At 32.1% G+C, this 18,307-nt stretch overlaps 1 protein-coding gene across 8 annotated transcripts in view; it reads left to right on the top strand.

Moving 5' to 3' along the window:
* Rps6ka3 (ribosomal protein S6 kinase A3) overlaps positions 1–18,307 on the top strand; it is a 107,588-nt gene that overhangs the window by 15,602 nt on the left and 73,679 nt on the right. For 4 of the 8 annotated variants that reach the window (XM_021732897.3, XM_078035035.1, XM_005334821.5 and 1 more), the window contains exon 2: positions 14,118–14,174. In XM_021732897.3, coding sequence (XP_021588572.1) covers positions 14,133–14,174 — 42 coding nt within the window. In that variant the 5' untranslated portion in view covers positions 14,118–14,132. Of the gene's footprint in view, positions 1–6,789; positions 6,884–7,873; positions 7,911–13,042; positions 13,087–14,117; positions 14,175–18,307 lie in introns of all 8 variants that reach the window. The other 4 variants (XM_021732893.3, XM_013362634.4, XM_021732896.3 and 1 more) reach the window with 4 other exon arrangements.

The following is an 18,307-nucleotide window of genomic DNA, read 5'->3' on the forward strand; positions in this document are numbered from 1 at the left end:
TAATTTATATAACATTCTTGATATGATAGAATTATAGAAGTGAAGAATAGATGAATAGTTGTCAGGGATTAGGAAGAAGAAAGGATCAAAAAGAGGCAACATGGGTATCCTGGTGGTGATATACTGTTAAGTATCTTTACTATTGTGGTAGATGCAATGACCTCCAAATGTGATAAAATGGCATAGGACACACATATAAGTACCTGTAAAACCAGTGAAATCTGAATATAAGATATGTGCACTGTACCAGTGTCAGTTTCTTGGTTTTGACAGGAAATTATGTAAGATGTTACCATGGAGTAAAAATGGATTAAGGGTATATGGAGTCTATTTGTTTTGCAATTTCCTGTGACCCTATGATCATTTCCAAATAAACAATAAGAAACAAATAATTAGATAAATGTATTTTTACTGATTATTTCCAATCATTGTACTAATGAGAATAAAAGGCTATATCCTTCATATTAAAACAACTCAAACCAATAGCTAGCTAGCATCATGCTTGATGGGCATATATTATAGTTTTATTAAAATTATGCCTGCATAATTTGGTCAGTTTTATTCCACAGTTCTTCCCCTTTCCCATCCCTCCTGCTCATTCCCTTTCCCAGCTTCATTGTTCTCCCTTCTATTTTCATGAAATTCCCTCCACCCCGCAACAGCCATTTCAAATTCCTTATTTCTCTTGCGTTTATAGATGAGAGAAAACATTCGACCTTTGACTTTGAGTCTGGCTTATTTCATGTAGCATGATGTTCTCTAGTTTCATCCATTTACTAGCAAATGCCATAATTCCATTCTTCTTTATGGCTGAATAAAACCCCATTGTGTATATATGCTACATGAAATTGACCAAATTGTTACATGTATGTACGAATATATCAGTGAATTCCACTTTTGTGTATAACTCTAATGCACTGATTTAAAAAAAATAATAGAAGACCAGTATAGTAGAGGAAGGGAATCAGAGAGGAGGGGAGGAAAGTACTGGGGATTGAAATGGAGCAAATTATATCCATTTCTGAATGTCAAAATAAACCCCATAATTATGTAAAACTATAATGAAATAATAAAAACAAAAAAATTTTTTAAAGTATGCATGCTATTTTCACTTCTATTTTTATATTCTCAAAGATCTTGCTAATGCAATTAGGCAAGAAAATAAGAGAATTCAAAAGGAATATAAAAGACAAGTATTCATAGATGATATAATCATCTACTTAGATAATCTGAGGAAATTTATAAAGGTTTGTTAAAACTAATGATAATGTGATATTACACAAAATGAATTCAGAAATCAATAAGTAGCTTTCCTGTTTACCAGTTATAGCTGGTTAGAAATTATATTGGTGAAAACTGTCTCATTCAAAATAACAATAAAAATATTTAATGTCTGGAAATAAGCATAGCAAGGAGAGAATAGGATGTAAATCAAGAAAATTATTAAATTACATTAAAGAATAATTTGAAAAAATTGGGAGACAGCTATGGTTTTTTAATGTAATTTAGTTTCAATAGGAGTTGAGGGTATTTTTTTAAAAAATTGAGCATAACTTTTCCTTGTGTCTTGAATGAATGTTCTGATTTTTTAAGAGTTTTTTAGATTTCTTTAAGTAGCTCTCAATTATTTTAGAATTTATGTTAACAGTTAAAATTAACAATTTTTATTAAAATGCTCTTAGTGTTTATTCTTAACAACTATACCACTATAATTTGTGGTTATCTTTTCAAAAAGAAGTCTTATTAGCTTTATAAGCCAAGATTGTATTTATACCTAGAGTGATTTTATATAGTTAATTGGATTATTTCTTAGTAAATTCACCTCAGAATTTAAAACTCTTTATATTGAAATATAGATCATACCATACATACTGTTAAGTAGAGTCTGATTTATTGTGTATTTGAGCAAGTCCCACTGTCTCATTCCACTTACTTGTAAGCTATTAAATGCTGTCTTTTTGTATATAAGGATGTTTGTAAAGCTTTGTATAAGTTGAATTATTTTAAGTGATTATTAACAGTTAACAGTTGTATCATCAACAGTGTATATTGGATTCAATGCAGTAGACATTTAAGCATCACTTGTTTTATAGATGAAAAAAGAGGTCATGGTGATTTTGCCATAGTCATAGCAAAATAAGAACATGGACTTTGAAGCCAGCATGATGGTTCATCTGATTTGGATGGAAAGGCTTCATTGATGCTCTGGAAACTGGCCTAAAGAAATCATTAGGTTTGTTCCTAAGAAATGTAAGTGGGCTAGTTAGAGCAAGGGGTTCCTCAAAATACCCTCAAATATAAGGATTTGTCATTTCCCCTGGCAAGATGAGCAGAAAGAAAGAAAAGCTGATACATTCTGAACACCCAGTATGGCTAAACATACTGAATTGACCACAGCCTTTGGCAAAACAAGTATCTGATTCTTACAGATAAGAAAACTGATTCACATCAAATCATTTGCCCAAAGTCACACCTATGAAAGGACAAAAAGGCCAGGTTTGGAAACTTGTTTGTCAGCTTCCAAAGCCCATAATCATTTCACTACACTGATTTCCCAGATTTGTCAAATCGTAAGAGTCATTCTAAGGTACCTGTTTGAAAAATAAGCTACTAAGCCATGGGACTTCTGGAAATTCTGATTTCAGTTTCCATCTGAGGAAAGGCCACAGTGCTGGGGACCTTGAATGCAGCCTAAGCAAGACCTCTACAACTGAACTCTGTCCCCCATCCCATTCCTGTGCAATTTAATAGGAATCTGAAGTAATTCTGATCATCAGGCAGGTTTGGGAAATACTGCCATTTTGTACTAAAGAGGTAGTGTCTGAAGGTATTGGAGAGGCAAGAGTTTTTTTTTTTAAGTTGATGCTTTACTAAAATAAAGTTGGATGGTGGAAATTGAATTACAAAATTGTTAGATTCCTTAATCTGCACAGAAAAAGAGTATTTTATATTTAGCATTTTTCTTTTAGGTGACAACATTAAGTGACATTATCTTTGTTTACACTAGGGAATGAACATACCACTGATGGGTATATAAAACTATTTTGAATGCAAACAGAAGGGAAGCAGAAATATAAAAATTCCTTAAATATAAAATCACTGATTTCTTTAGGTGTAAAACCCCCACAAAATCTTAAATAATCTAAAATTTTAATCCTTTAAGTCAAAGGAACATATTTTCAAGATGGAAGAGTTCTCAGCCACATATTTATGGATGAAGAAACCACACCTCAGAGCCTTGCCCACACTTGGTGGCCAACTTTTGAAATCCATATAGGTCAAGGTTTCATACAACTCTTAGGACTGTAGATAAGTACCATCAAAAAGTGACTTTTCCAAGGTCATACTGGTTTCTAGAAGTAAATCTAGTATTTACCATATATTCCTTATTTTAATTGATCTAATTTTGTTTTCTTCATTACCCTACTGAGAGTGGATATATTTAATGGAATCATTTTTACTATGTATTATTAATATTATTATTAATATTTCTGATTAATGATAGAAAAATGAACCATAACCTTCTTAGACTAGTGTATTTAAATAATGGACACTTTAAAAATATGCTTGTTAAAGAACTCCAGTTTTTTCTACTTTTTTTTTTTTACAAAATTTTATTGTATGAATAGAGATAAATGAGCATAGTTAGATGTTTGCACATGAATTGAAGCAGTAATACATTTCTAAGTACAGATAATAGTAGCTTTTGTATTCAGACTTGGGTTCAATTATATTCAAACCTAAAAGCTCTGTGATCTTGGACAAATTAATAATCTTTTTCTTTATATAATAGTATACCTAATTGTTTATTAATGATTAATTGGAATTAAATGAAAGAATATGCCTAATACAGCTAGCTCTGTAGTTTGGACAAAATAAGAAGTGAATAAATGATAGCTGTTATTATTTACTTCTTGATACAGTAGTTATTTAGAAGAATATTAATTTCTGAGTGAGTGCTTTAGTTTGTTTCTTTAACCAAATTTTTTATAACAATCAGAAAATGTCATGCTTTTAAGAATTTTAGATTTACTTGAAGACCTAGAACATGGTCAGTTTTTATAACTTTTCATAAATACTTGAAAAGAGCCCACAGTCTTTTTATATAATGAAATTCATCATCTGCCTATCCTAGATAGGGCACAGTGGCACATTCCTATAATCCCAGTGGCTCAAGAGCCTGAGGCAGAAGGATCACCAGCCTCAACAGTTTAATGAGACCCTGTCTCAAAAAATTAAAAGGGCTGGAGATGTATCTTAGTGGCGAAGCACCATTAAGCTCAGTCCCCAGTACAAGAAAAAAAAATATTGTTCTACCTATCCTAATACAAATTATTTCAAATGCTTTGTCCTTATTTTGTTTACTTTGCTAGTTGGTATTAGTGTGCTAAAATTTTCTCATCCACTATGTTTCCATTGATTTCATGTTATAGTCCCAAAACATCTACTTCTGTGTTTTGTGGTTTGTCAAGTCTGTGGTTAAATGTTCTGTGCTATTATGCACTTGCTCTTTTTGATGACTTTGTGTTTAAAAAAAAACACATGCTAATTGTACAAAATCTGAAAAAGTAGAGAAATATACACAGAAGGAAATAAGCGTCTGTATTCTTACTGTGAAAAGTCATTATTAAAAGATTTTTATGTGATTAGGAGTTTTAGATTTTGTGGTGGAATGTGTTCCTCACTTTGCACAGGATATTAGACTTTTTGTGTATGCAACAAATATTTATTGTGTACCTATTGCGTGGCAGACATTTTGCTAGGGGCTGGGAATACAGTACTTTAAAATATTGATATACTCATCTTGGCTTAATTTCCTCATTTTTAAATTGGTGATTAAAAGTTTTTAGAAGCATCAAAGATAATTAATAGTGTTTAGCATTTACCTGGTGGGTAAGAGCTCAGTAAATTATACCAATTATGATCACTATGTATATTCAATATTGATTATATCTTTAGTCCAAATAAAATGACCATTTTAATTAGCATAAGGTTTTTGCCTTACATTTTGTTTTCGGTGTTAATGTTACAAACACTTGCTTTCTTTTTCTTTACGTGTCTCTATACTTACCTGTTTTGGAGGGTTACTTTAATTAAAAATAAAATCCAAGATTTTTTTTTTTGTGTGTGTGTGGTGCTGGGTATTGAACCCAGGGCCTTGTGCATGCAAGGAAAATCCAAGATTTTTTATGAAACATTTTTCAATGCAGAGTAATAAGTAGTGTAATGAATTACCCTATATCCATAACCCAGCCTCAAGGATTATCAACTCCTACCCTGTCATTTCATTTCTACTTAGCCTTTCCAACCCACCCCACAACCTTCTCCTCTCCTGCTCCAGAGGATTATTTTGAAGTTATTCCTAGAAACACCAATTCAGATGTAAATATTTGCATTTATACTTCTTAAAAATAATGACTTAAATATATATACCTACCTTACTCTTATCACTCATAAAAATATCAATAATTCTGTAATAGCATCAAATACCTAGTAAGTCACTCTTTTCCACATTTTTAATGGCACATTAAAGTTGTACATAATGGGTGAATTTATTGTTATATATTCTTATATGAATACAATTTAACAATATAATTTGACCAATACTATTCCCCAGCATCCTCTCACCACCTAGTCCCTCTCCTCTACTGATCTCATGATTTTTACGATTTCATCATAAGACCTTCCCCCCACCTTTCTTTTCCTTTTTCACTTCTAACTTCCACATAGAGAAAACACATGACCTTTCAACTTCTAAGTTTGAACTGTTTTGCTTACCATAATGTCAAGTTCCATCCATTTTCCTCCAAATGACATAATTTTACTTTTCTTTAAGGCTGAATAAAATGCCATTGAGTGACTCTTTACATTTCTTATATTATTACTTTTGGAATGAGTTCTGTCATTTTGTTTCTTGTGTTTTTTTTTTCTTCTGCCATATGGGTTGTTTTGTTTGAGGAGGTTGTGAAATATAGAAAAATAAATTATATAGCTAGAAAGATCTGGGTGTGAATTCTGCTTTTGCCAATCACTAACTTTGCTGATCCTTGCTTTCCTAATTGTAAAGTAGGGGTAATTATACTCACCTTATGTTCTTAGGGTTGAATGCGATGTCTGCATAAAGGACTGTTATGGTATTTGCCATTTATTATCTTCTTTAGTGATTTGGACTGTAACGATGTCTATTTTTTATTATTGTGTTTTTTTCAAAATATTCTAAAATTTATTAGATAATTACTAAAAATAGTTGTTAAATATCCTTGTAGGAAAGATGGAGTATTTAGAGTCTTTGCTTCTCCTATTACCTCTTTTAAGTCCACATTAATTTAGCCTGAGGTGCTTTTCTTTTATATTGTTTATATACTTATCAATTTTTATTCATTATTTACCCTTTCTTTTAGTAGAACTAATTATTTATTCAGTTATTTTTAAGTTGGTGTCAGTATACTTCAATAGTTCTTTCCCGCCTCAAATATTCTTGAACTATTTTTTGATTCTCTTTTGATGGTCTAAGATGTACCTTCGAACAATTTGTTTTAAAAAGATACTATCAGGATGATGAAATTTTATAAGACTTTGCAAATCTAAGAATAATTTCCTGTGACCTTTGTACATGAAAAACTAGGGTGAGGTATAAAATTCTTAGATCTTAACTTTTCCCTTTCAACTCCCTATAGGTCATTACTTCATTGTCTTCTGGCAGTTTATTGTTGCAGAGGAGAAAGCTGAGGTCAACCTGATTCTAGTTCCTTTGAAATAACCTATTTTTTTCTGCTTGTATGCTTGTAGGATTATATCTTTATCCTTGAAATTTAAAAACATTTGCCAGGACATGTCTTGGTGTTGATGATCTCTGTTGAACCTTCTCAGTCTCCAGTCTCAGGTATTTTTTTCAGAACTGGAAAATTTTCTTGTACTTTTGATTAATTAAATTGCTCTGTTTTGTATTTTTTAGGAACATCTGTTGTTCATAGATTATTTTTCTGTCTTGTCTTTCATAGTTTTAAAATCTTTTTTTTTTTTACTTTTTTCTTTTTTTTTCATTTACTCAAATTTGTCCTCTGTGGCATGGATTCTGTTTTCTGCAGTGTCAGTTCTAATACTTGCTATTCATGATGCAAACTTAATTTTGGCTACTGTGTTTTCATTTCTTTATTCTTATCTCAACATGTCTTGTGTCATAAGCAGAATTCCCTTTAGGGGTACACTTTAAAAAACATGAAGTGGATTCAGGCCTGCCTAAAGCTTATTTTCTGAGGCCACAACCACAGGACCAGAGAAAATAAATAAAAATAAAAGCTTCTGAAAGGGTCCTCATAAACTTAGAAATGTAGATATAACCAGAGGTCATTTCTACCCTAGTCTAGGAAATAGAAAAATCTTGGGTACTAACAGGTCTTTGGTAGCTAGAGGAATAATAAAGCAGGTATAAGGGCACCATAACTAGAAATAAATTGATTTTTCTAATTACATTTATTGTTTTTCTGTATAAAAATACATAATAAGTGTATATAATTTTGAAAAGACAGTACAAAGAAGAAAATCCTATGGCCCAGGTAACTACTGATAAGATTTTATGTTTTGCCAATGACATGCACCCATGCTGGGAGGGAGGATGCAAACTGGGGTCATACTGATAGTTTCATATCCTTTTTAATTTAATATATTGCAAACATATTTTTGCATCATTAATTTTTCTTTGAGGCCCTAATTTTAACAATTTAATAGTATTCCTACATATTAATAGATGTATTATGATTTATTTAACCAGTCCCCTGTTGGTCATTTAGATTGTTTTCTATTTTTCAGTATAATGAGTATGATGAATATCACTGTACATAAGTCTTTATGCACATCTCTGATATTTCCTTAGGATAAATGAGGAGCTGATTCTTAATCCTGTCACGTTGGTAAGGATTATATACATTCCTTATTAAGAATATAAAATGCTTGTTTCTTATTGTTTCAATGTGATTGCATAGAAGAGTCTTTGGATTCTGAACACTGTGATGTTACCTTAACCAAAGTTGGAGGGAGGTTTTTAATGCCTCATACTCGGTACATTCATGATGAAACACCTGTTACATAAGCTTTGGGCAGGAAACCTCTGCTGATATCAGGAAGTTTGGGAAGGCAGATAATACTTATGGAAACTTGAGGGTGGTTTTAAAAAAAAAAAAGTGTGGTCCTTGCTTGTTCCTACAACCTGGGTCTCCATATAAATACACTATGGCTCTGGACCCTTTCTTTTCTTCTTCCCTTCCTATTATTTCAGACTGTTTTTTCTTTGTCAGGTATCCTTTTCTGCCAGTGTTCATATGTACATTTCATTTATAAGTAAGAGAATGTCAGTTGTTGATATGTCTTAAAAAAGGTCAAGGTTGTATTTTATCAATCTGATCATTTATTCAGTTCTAGTATACTTGTACATGATGATCTGCTGGACTTGAAGAATTTTTTAACTTATATTCTTCAGAGATGTCACAATAGCCTGGAAATGTGCATTGTAACATGCCATTACAGCAAAACAATCTGCTTAATAGGGTTTCTTAAAATGATTTTTTTTAATGAAGGAAATATTCTTATTTTTAACATGTCAGCATTTCCCTGAAAAACACCTAGGAAATGCTCTAGAAGTCCTGAAACCTTGGTTCAGAATTACTGATTAAACTGTTCTTTTCTAAACCTGGAAGATGATCTTAAGTGATAATTTTATACAATATTGAAGGTTGTTTTGAAAGTAATTCCTGCTGAAACTCAAGCAGTTTCCTTTATCTGATTTGTTCTGATGAGACCCATGTTGTAGGTTATTCCAATTTGTGATTTTTTACACATTTCAGACTAACAAAATAAAGCATGATTAGCATTTCCTAACCTTTTTCAGTATTTCATATCATATTTGCATATGTACAATCTGCCAGGCTCCAGTTTTTTTGGCTAGGAGACGACGTGGTGGGATGAGAGAGGATAAATACATTTGCCTCACTTTTAAACTATTTTTTGGTCCATACTCATTCTTTAGCCACATTGTATAGAAATATAGCACACATATTAAAGATTTTTTCCACCCTAGTTGGCAGGAAATTGACTGTAGTAAGTGGTAAAACAGGCATCTTTCCTATACTTCTTCATTGCTTTACATCTTTAGAAGTTATCTGAGAAATGTTAACATTACACAGCCATTTGAGGCAAATAGGGAAGAGAAGTAGCATTTTCTGAGCATCTCTGTCCCTTGGTGGATCCTTTACAATATCCCTGTGAGATAAACATTATATGCATCTTATGAATGAAAAAATAAGCTCAAAATGTTAAGTAACTTACCCAAGTTCAAGTACTACACCAGTAAGTGACAGAGCTAAGGTTTACATCCAGTAAACACATCTTTAATACACATATTTTTATCTATTTTTTGCTTCTTTAGAGAAATATATTTTCCTGTTTAATAAGTACTGTTCCTTGAACTTTGGGAACTATAGAATGTACAGTATTGAGTCAGACTGCTAACCCATGGAACCTAATTGGTAATGAAAACAGGATCATTTTTTCAAAAAGAAAATGTAAACTTTTCAACTGCAAAAGTAAATTTATGCTCATTTCTAACAGATAGCATTTGAATTCTTGTTTCAAAGATAGAAAAGTTTCATTGTAATGGAGATGCTTTTGGTAGAAAAAGCTTTGTAAAGTTTTTCAAATATGTATTATAATATCAACTTTCATATTTTCCTACTTTAAAAATTAAGTCATTCAAATTATATTTATTTATTTGGGGACTGGGGATTGAACTCAGGGGTACTGTCCACTGAGCCCAGCCCTATTTTGTATTTTATTTAGAGACAGGGTCTCACTGAGTTGCTTAGTGCCTCACTTTTGCTGAGGCTGGCTTTGAACTTGTGATCCTCCTGCCTCAGCCTCCTGAGCCGCTGGGATTACAGGCATGTGCCCCCGGGCCTGGCCAAAACTTAATTTTCCTAAAATTTTTGGTACTGGGGATTAAACCCAGGGGTGTTTTACCACTGAGTTATATCCCTAGCCCTTTTTAGTTTTTATGTTGAGACAAGGTCTTACTAAGTTATTTGGGATCCTCCTGCTTTAGCCTTCTGAGTTGCTGGGATAATAGACATGTGATACTGTACCTGGCAAATTGTTCAAAATTTTAAATCTTTGCTAAACTTGGAAAGGAAATCAATACTTTTGCAAACGGTAGAGAATAGAATACCTTTTAGATCATGTCTCACTTAATTTTTTTTATTAGATTGCTTTGTTTATACTGTTAGTTAGCTGGGTAGTTAAGAAAGTATATTGGAAATTTGTGGATGACATGAAGTTGAAAATAGTGACGAGTCTGATTGACAAATTTAGAATATAATCTCTAGAAACTGTAGCAATGGGTCAGAGGTGGAAAAGAGGAATCAAGAATAAAATTCAGTGGGTAGAGCGCTTGCCTGGCATGTGTGAGGTACTGGGTTTGAATCTCAGCACCACATATAAATAAATGAATAAAATAAAGGCCCATCAACAACTAAAAAGTACATATAAAAAAGAATAAAATTAAGGTTTTATTCATGGAAGTAATAACAGGTAGGGATAGAAGATGCGGGGCTTAGTTGTAGTATAAGTAAAGAAAATAAGTATTTAATCTACAGAAAACTCACTGAGAGTCAAAATTGTGTTGTTCAGATACCAAAAGTAATGCAGATGTGAATTGCATTTATATGAGTGTATTATCTAGGATAAGGGAGGTGTTATGCCCTTTACTCTGGATTGGTCCTACTAAGGTTGGAATGTTAATTCCATTCTTTAAGATGAATTGGTATTTACTCAGAAAACAGGAGGGTGACAAGTCTCATCTAAAAGAAATAATAACAAAGACAGACTTGAGGAAACTTGAGTTATCTAGGAAAACTGAGATTCAGAGTAATTTATGGTCATGTAGATTTACTTCCTGTGAATTTGTGGATAGCCTACAGACAAAGTTCTTCATTTGTTAACCATTTGTTAGTAATCCTTAAAGTGAATTTGTGGCTGAGGAAAGTTACTAGCAGGCAGTGCTTTTTCTGAGATAATGTAAAAGACTGCCTGATGAGCCTGCATTCTTATCCTGGTGGTATTCAAACATAGGTGATAACAAGGTAAAAAGAATTAGAGCACATGATGTGTAGTTAAAACAGAAGACGTTTGAGATCCTTTACCAGTCCTAAGTATTTTAATTTCCAAATCAAATGGAGTATTATTTTATCTTCCTGAAACTATCTTACCTTCACCTTAATAGTAATTTGCATTGGTACAGCTCTTTATCAAATGCTTTCTTATGAGTTATTTCAGTTTTGACTCAATAAATAAATCTTTGGGTAGATAGGGAAAACATCTCCATTTTGAACAGATAAAGTAATAGGCTAAGAGAAAAGTCTCAAATCTCAAAGTTTGTAAGTGACAGATCTCTGGTTCTACCCCTGATCTACCAATTTCAAGTTCAGTGCTGTTTCTACTGTATTGGTTTACTTTAAAATGAAGTTATAAATTGTGATACTTGTTATGAATACATTGAAAATTACAAGGAGCAGATGGTTGTCAAATTTTATTTCCAAAATAAAATTTTGGAAATTAGGAAAATGTAAGTGCAGCTCAAGTTAGACCAAGTATTCAAAAAAAGAAAAAAAAACCCAAATGATGAACAGACATTGAGCAGATTTGTGTTATAGAGGATAATGGTTTACAATTAATGAGAAAATGTAGTTTGGGCTACTAGATGAATGATGGTGCCACTCATTAAGAGAGCAAATATAGGAGAGGGGGCAAGTTGGTGGGCCATAGGTAAGGTGATTGAATTTTGGACATAATAAAAATAACATTGATTACTAAATGCCAGGTATTATGCTTAGGGTTATGTATATTTTATCTCATTTAATCTTCCACAACAACTCTCTGAAGATGAAACTTTAAAAATCTTCATTAGAGCTTAGATTAAGCTGTCCAAGGCTTCGTAATTAGTAATAACAACAGGATTTTAAATGTATGTGTTTGACTCCAGAAACAGAATTCTTAAGAGCTAGTTTAAGGTTTCTTTGGGGTATTATGATAAAGACAATCAGTAGCCAGTCAAATAAATAGTAGTAGCTTTTAGGAGAAAATAGTATCCTTGAGACAGTTGGATGTGTTTACCACAGAAATGGGCAATATTGTAGCCTCTGAAAATGTCTTAGGAAACTAAAGATGTTCTACCTGCCTCCCCAATTTTCCTGCCCATTAGCACCATTTTTGTGCTTTATAATATTATATAGATATTAACTAACCCAGGAACATCCTCTGTGAGTGGGTAAAACTGAAGGGTACCCTTTGTATAACTCAGTAGACCTTCTAGGATGAAGGCCATATTTTATTTACCCTTTCTCTCCAGATTAGTACTTAGAACAGAGCATGAATGAGATGGAATGTATGAGATGGAAATAGGGATGGGAAGATTAGAGAGAGGAGTTCAAATTCAGAGAAGCTGCCCCATGTGGTGAATGGAATAATAATAAGTGAGCTGCCTTTATTTCCCAGTTTACAATTCTCATAAGACAGTTAGCTTAGATCTTTCTGTACTTGTTGAATTAACGAGTAGTCAAAGGACTACTCCTTTTTTCCAGTGAGGGAATGAGAGAAATCCCTGTGTTCCTGATTTCTGTTTGTTTGGTTTTTTTTTTAATTACACAAGTAATACATATTCGTTGTAGACATTGTAAACATATTAGAACATTCAAATAGTAAAATAAACAATTTAAATTGTCTAAAATTCTACCACCCAGATAGCCACTGTTGACATTTTGGTGTATATCCTTCCAGAGTTTTCCCCATACAAATATATGCATATTTGAATGTATATATTTGCTTAAAATGGGATCATTACAATTCATATTGTTTCGTAAACTCCTTTTTCACTTATTACATGTGACTGTCTTTCCATGTCAATAAATTACATCTTTATCATTATTTTTAATGACTGTATAGTATTCCATTATATGGATGTACCATAATATATATTTAACTAGTTCTCTATTGTTAGGAATTTAGGTTTCCAATTTGGAGTTCTTTTTGGAAAAAATTATGGTGAGCATTCTTGTATATACATCTTTGTGCACTTGTCCATTTAAAAAAAAAAACAGAAGTAGAATCAATGAGACATTTTAGAATTTTGTGTTTTTTTTAATAGACATAGATTGCCTTCCTGAAGGGTTGTGCTGATTCACAGTTTTTCCAGTAGTTAATCCAGAATGTTCTTTTTTTCCATGCCCACTTTAGCATTGAGTGTTGCTGTTATTTGTAAACCATTATGTATTTGAAAGGCAAAAGGTATTAAAGGGTTAAATGCATTTTTGTGATTGGTACTAAGGCCGAATGAACTTTTTCCCCTGTTCATTTCTGTTGAGGTTCATGTTTTTTCTTACAGGTATGTTAAACAAAGCTCTTTATGTATCAAGGATATCAACCCTTTGTCATATGTTACTTTATTTTTTGTAATCAGTTTGTCTTATCTTTTTTTGTGTCTGGCAGAAGAAGTTTTAAAGTATTATGTATTCAGATGTCATTTTTTCCTTATTATTTCTAACCTCCTTACTCCATGATTATTATTCACCTATATTCTAAGACTTACATAATTTTATTTTTTGACATTTCAATGTTTAATCCATCTGAAATTTATTTTGATGTAGAAATTAAGCTTAATTATCTCTGAAATAATCAATGTTTCCCTGATTAATTTTTAATGAAGTTGGAGTTTAGAATGTGTTTTGCCATACATAATGTTGTAAATGCTCTTTGGTGAGGCTTAACTAAGACCATTTGCAATGCATTTAACTATTGAAATAAACTCAAGGGCTCACCTGGAAAGGTAGTCATCATTTGTTATATTATTTCATGGGAAAATATTTTTTATAATTTCAAATAATTAGTTTACAGAAGAACTTTTGAAGCACAACCTGTTGGCAAATTTGCAATTGCATTCTTAGATGGTGGTTCTATTTCATTAGAGCACTATAGAGAAAATATTTCTGAATTAGTGTTTTTTTTTTTTTTTGTCTTCATTTAACTTTGATGTGAAATCTGTTTTGGTAACTTTCTACTTGATGTGCTTTTCACAGAATGGACAGCAAATTATGGATGAACCTATGGGAGAGGAGGAGATTAATCCACAAACCGTAAGTAGAATATTGTATCACAAGGGATAGAGACAAATCAGATGCCACAAAATTATTCTTATTTTTAAACTGAGCAAAGCAATCATTTTACAGTATTAGAAACTTGTCACTATCTCACATTGAATTTACCTGTGCATGTGTCAGAGTGCACTGTGGATTTAACCAAGGGGCATTTTACCACTGAGCTACACACCACCCTTTTTTAAAATTCACTTTCCCATGTTTAAAACCATCTCTTTATTTTGATTTGTGTGTGTGTGTGTGTGTGTTGCCAGATATTGAACCCAGGGCCTGCTGCATGCTAGGCAAGCAGGCGCTCTGCCTCTGAGCTACACCCCATCCCCACACCAGCCTTTTAAAAAATTTTCTAAATTTGAGAGAGGGTTCTGCTAAAATGCACAGGCTGGACTTAAACTTGATCCTCTTGCTTTTGCCTCCTGCATTGCTAGGATTACAGGCATGTACTCAGCCCAAAACATATTTTTAAATATGTCAGTGACTTTTATAAAAAGTCATGACTGACTTTTAAGAGAATAATAAAACACATTGCTTTATATTGTCAAGTTTTTTATTAATGCATTATAGCTTATTTTAAATATCAAACTGACCATAAATTTATTAATAAATACATAGAAAGATCATAATTTACAGAATTATTTAACATAGAAAGTAGATATCAGCCATTTCCTCACCTGTTTATTTTTTATCATTTTATTACTGAATCACCAGCACTTAGAGCCAATATCTGGTACACAATGGACACTTGTTAAATATTAAATAAATGAATTAAAAAATTATTCCCAACCTCCCCCACAAAATAACCATATCTGCAGCTTAGTTGTTAATCTTGGTATTATACACATAAGACAAATATTATTTATGTTTACAAAATAATTTGAGCTTCATTTTCTCTGAAAATACGTGTGTTGCACAACTTGGTCTTTTCATTCAATATCTTTTTATGACAGTATATATAGATCTCTTTTTAAATGGTTACCTAGTATTCTAATTTTATCCTATTTGTTTTTGTCAACTTGTGTTTGATTAGATGTACTCTTAGTAAAGGATGAGGTGGAACTAAGGATATAGACATATAAATTTCAATAGACTTTACCAAATTGCACTTTTAAAAGATTGTAAAAATTTCAGTGTATAAGTACTAGTTCAACCATTCCCTATTCAATACTAGATATTATCAGAAAATATTTATTTCATCAGTCTAAATAAATAATAGTTTCTCATTTTAATTTGTATCTCAGTTGATTATTTGGTTAAATATCCACACATTATTGATTGACCTATGTATTCTGTCATTTATCCATTTTTCTTTTTGGTTATTTGTTATTTATTTATTTGTCTATATAATCTCTGAATATATTCTGAATATTAACTCCTTATCTGTTGAATATCTTTGAATTATTTTATCCCTTTTTTTGAACATTGATTTTGACTTTAATTGTATGAATACAGAAGTTTTCATTTTTAAACGGTCACATCTGGCTTCTGGTTTCATGTTTTAGTTGGAATATCCTTCTTTGCACCACAGTTATAAAAATATACTCTTACATTTTCATCTACTACTTTTTTTGGGTTTTGTTGTTTGCGGATTTTGTTTGTTTGATTTGGCTTGGGTTTTGCATTTAGATCTGTGATCCACTTGGAATTTTAGTATCTCATATGAGGCAGAAATCTAATTTTTCTTTCTAAATAGTCCACTTTCTTAATCCTTATTTATTGAATAAATAAAATTCATTCTTTTCTCACTCTTTTGAGATACCTCTCATCATATTTAAAATTGTGTTATACCCCAAATATAAGTATTCTAGGGCCTCCATAACAAATTACCACAAACCGGATGGCTTTAAATGACAGAAATTTAATATCTCATAGTTTTAGAAGTCTGAAATCAAGTTTTTTTATATGTGGCAAGGCAAGCCTTCCCACTGTTATACTTTTCAAAATTGTAGTCTTATACATTTAATTTTCCAGGTTAAACTTTACAATCAATTTGTCAGTTACTCCCTGAAAAATATATTGGGATTTTTGTTAGAACTGCATTAAATTTATAGATTAACATGAAAAAAAATAATAAAATTGAGTCTTCACATCCAGAAACAACATTTATCCTGATATTCTTTTATCAGAATTTTATAGCTTGTGACATAGTTCTTATGCATTTCCTATTAAGATAATTTGTAGTAGTTTTTATGTTGTAAACAGGATTTTGTGCTATGTCTTTCATCTGGATATTGCCAGTATGTATGTACATATATATACAGTTATGTGTTTCTATATGCTTTTTAACATTTGGGAAAGTTTACTTTTCAGAAATCAGATTGTCATGGACCTTATGTCATCTAGGGAAGAGTGAGACCAATTTACTTTTATGCTTTAAAAACCCCTGAATAGTTTTGTGCTTTCTTTAAATAAAGTTTAAACTCTTCAGTGTGAATGGCCATGCTGTGCATTATAAGTTCTTTACATACTTCTTTCCACATCCTCTCTGGCCATCCACCTAACGCATTAGCTTCTCTTTTGCATCTGGGCTTTCATAGGTGATGTTCTTTCTTTCATATTTTTTCTTACCAACCCCCTCCATTTAATTCCTAGTCATCCTTAAAGTCCAAGTTTATATATAATTTCAATGGATACATCTTCCCAAGACAACTACCACTTCCAATTCTGACATTTTTCTTTGTGCCACTATACCAGCTTGTGTATACCCTAATGGCAATACCACACCAGATCCCATTTACTTGTCTGTATTCCCTACTAAACTGTGAGCTGCAATGACCTAGTCTGATTTATTCCTTGTTTGTAGTACCCCATTGCTATTAAGTATTTTATAATTAAATGAAAGTATGGATTTATTTTAGCTACCATAGGGACCCATGCATGAGGTCTTGTACCTGGGGCTACCTTCAAATTTGGTTTACATTTCTACCCACTCCCAAACCATTTGAGGTGTTTTATTTCAATGGTCTATAGTATGTATTTACATATAAGCAGGTGTAAAAACAGTCAGTGTTAATATTGATTTTCCTGATTTCAACTGCCTTGTTTCTTTTTTAAAATATTCCTTTGGAAGGGAAACCTCCAAACCTTCTATTCTCTGTAGGCTAAAATTAAAGCATTATTATATGGCTTGTATTTTTTTTTATGGCATTAGTAGCTCTTAAACCTGTGGAAGAAAAAAAATGCATTCTAGAGATAGGTAGAAAGGTACAGGGCAAACATATTACTAGTAACTTGGATAAGGTTGTTCAGCAGATCATTCCAGATTTTAAAAATTAGGGTTTGGTATCAGATAAAGCCCTAGTATTTAATATTACTTTAATGGTATTAAATATAAAATATTGTCAAAATGTATATTTACCTTATACTTTTAAACTGTTCTTACCTCTGATACACAATCAGAAGTTTTGTCAACTGATAATTTATATGATAAAAGTTGAAATGTTGTATTAGTTATCTATTTAGTGAATTACACATTATCTCAAACTAGCTGAGTTACGGTAAGTATGGTAGCATATGCCTATGACCCCAGCAATTTGCAAATTTCATGCCAGCCTAGGCAATTACCCCATCTCAAAGAATAAAAAATAGTAGAGCTACAATCTCTGGGTTCAGTCCCCAATGCTGAAAAAAGAAATTACTCAAACTTAGGTCCCTATTTAAAACTATACACATTTATTATCTCAGTTTCTGTGGGCAAGAAATCTAGGCATAGCATAAGTAGATCTTTTGGCTCAGAGACTCTCCTAGTCAAGGTGCTGGCCAAGGATAGAGCCTTATCTGAAACTTGACTGGGGAAAGATCTGTTTTCAAGCTCATATGGTCATTGGCCCAGATTCCTAGCCCACAGAAACTGAGAGATAATAAATATAATAGGGAACTTGTCAACTGGTGGGTGTTCTTGTAGATTGGTTGATCCCTTTTCCATGGGCTAGAATGCAAGGTAGTGATGATAAGCCAGTTTTGACTAAGACAAGACAGTTGAGAGAACGGAGTAAAAACATGAGAGAAGAGACCAGATTCTCTTAATAATCTAATTATCTAGTGATACCTCTTCACCCTAAACTACCCTCTTACCTATGAACCACTCTTTGAGAAAGACAAATAGACACCTTGTT

This window comes from Ictidomys tridecemlineatus, chromosome X, assembly GCF_052094955.1.
Source record: "Ictidomys tridecemlineatus isolate mIctTri1 chromosome X, mIctTri1.hap1, whole genome shotgun sequence".
NCBI classification, from domain to species: domain Eukaryota; kingdom Metazoa; phylum Chordata; class Mammalia; order Rodentia; family Sciuridae; genus Ictidomys; species Ictidomys tridecemlineatus.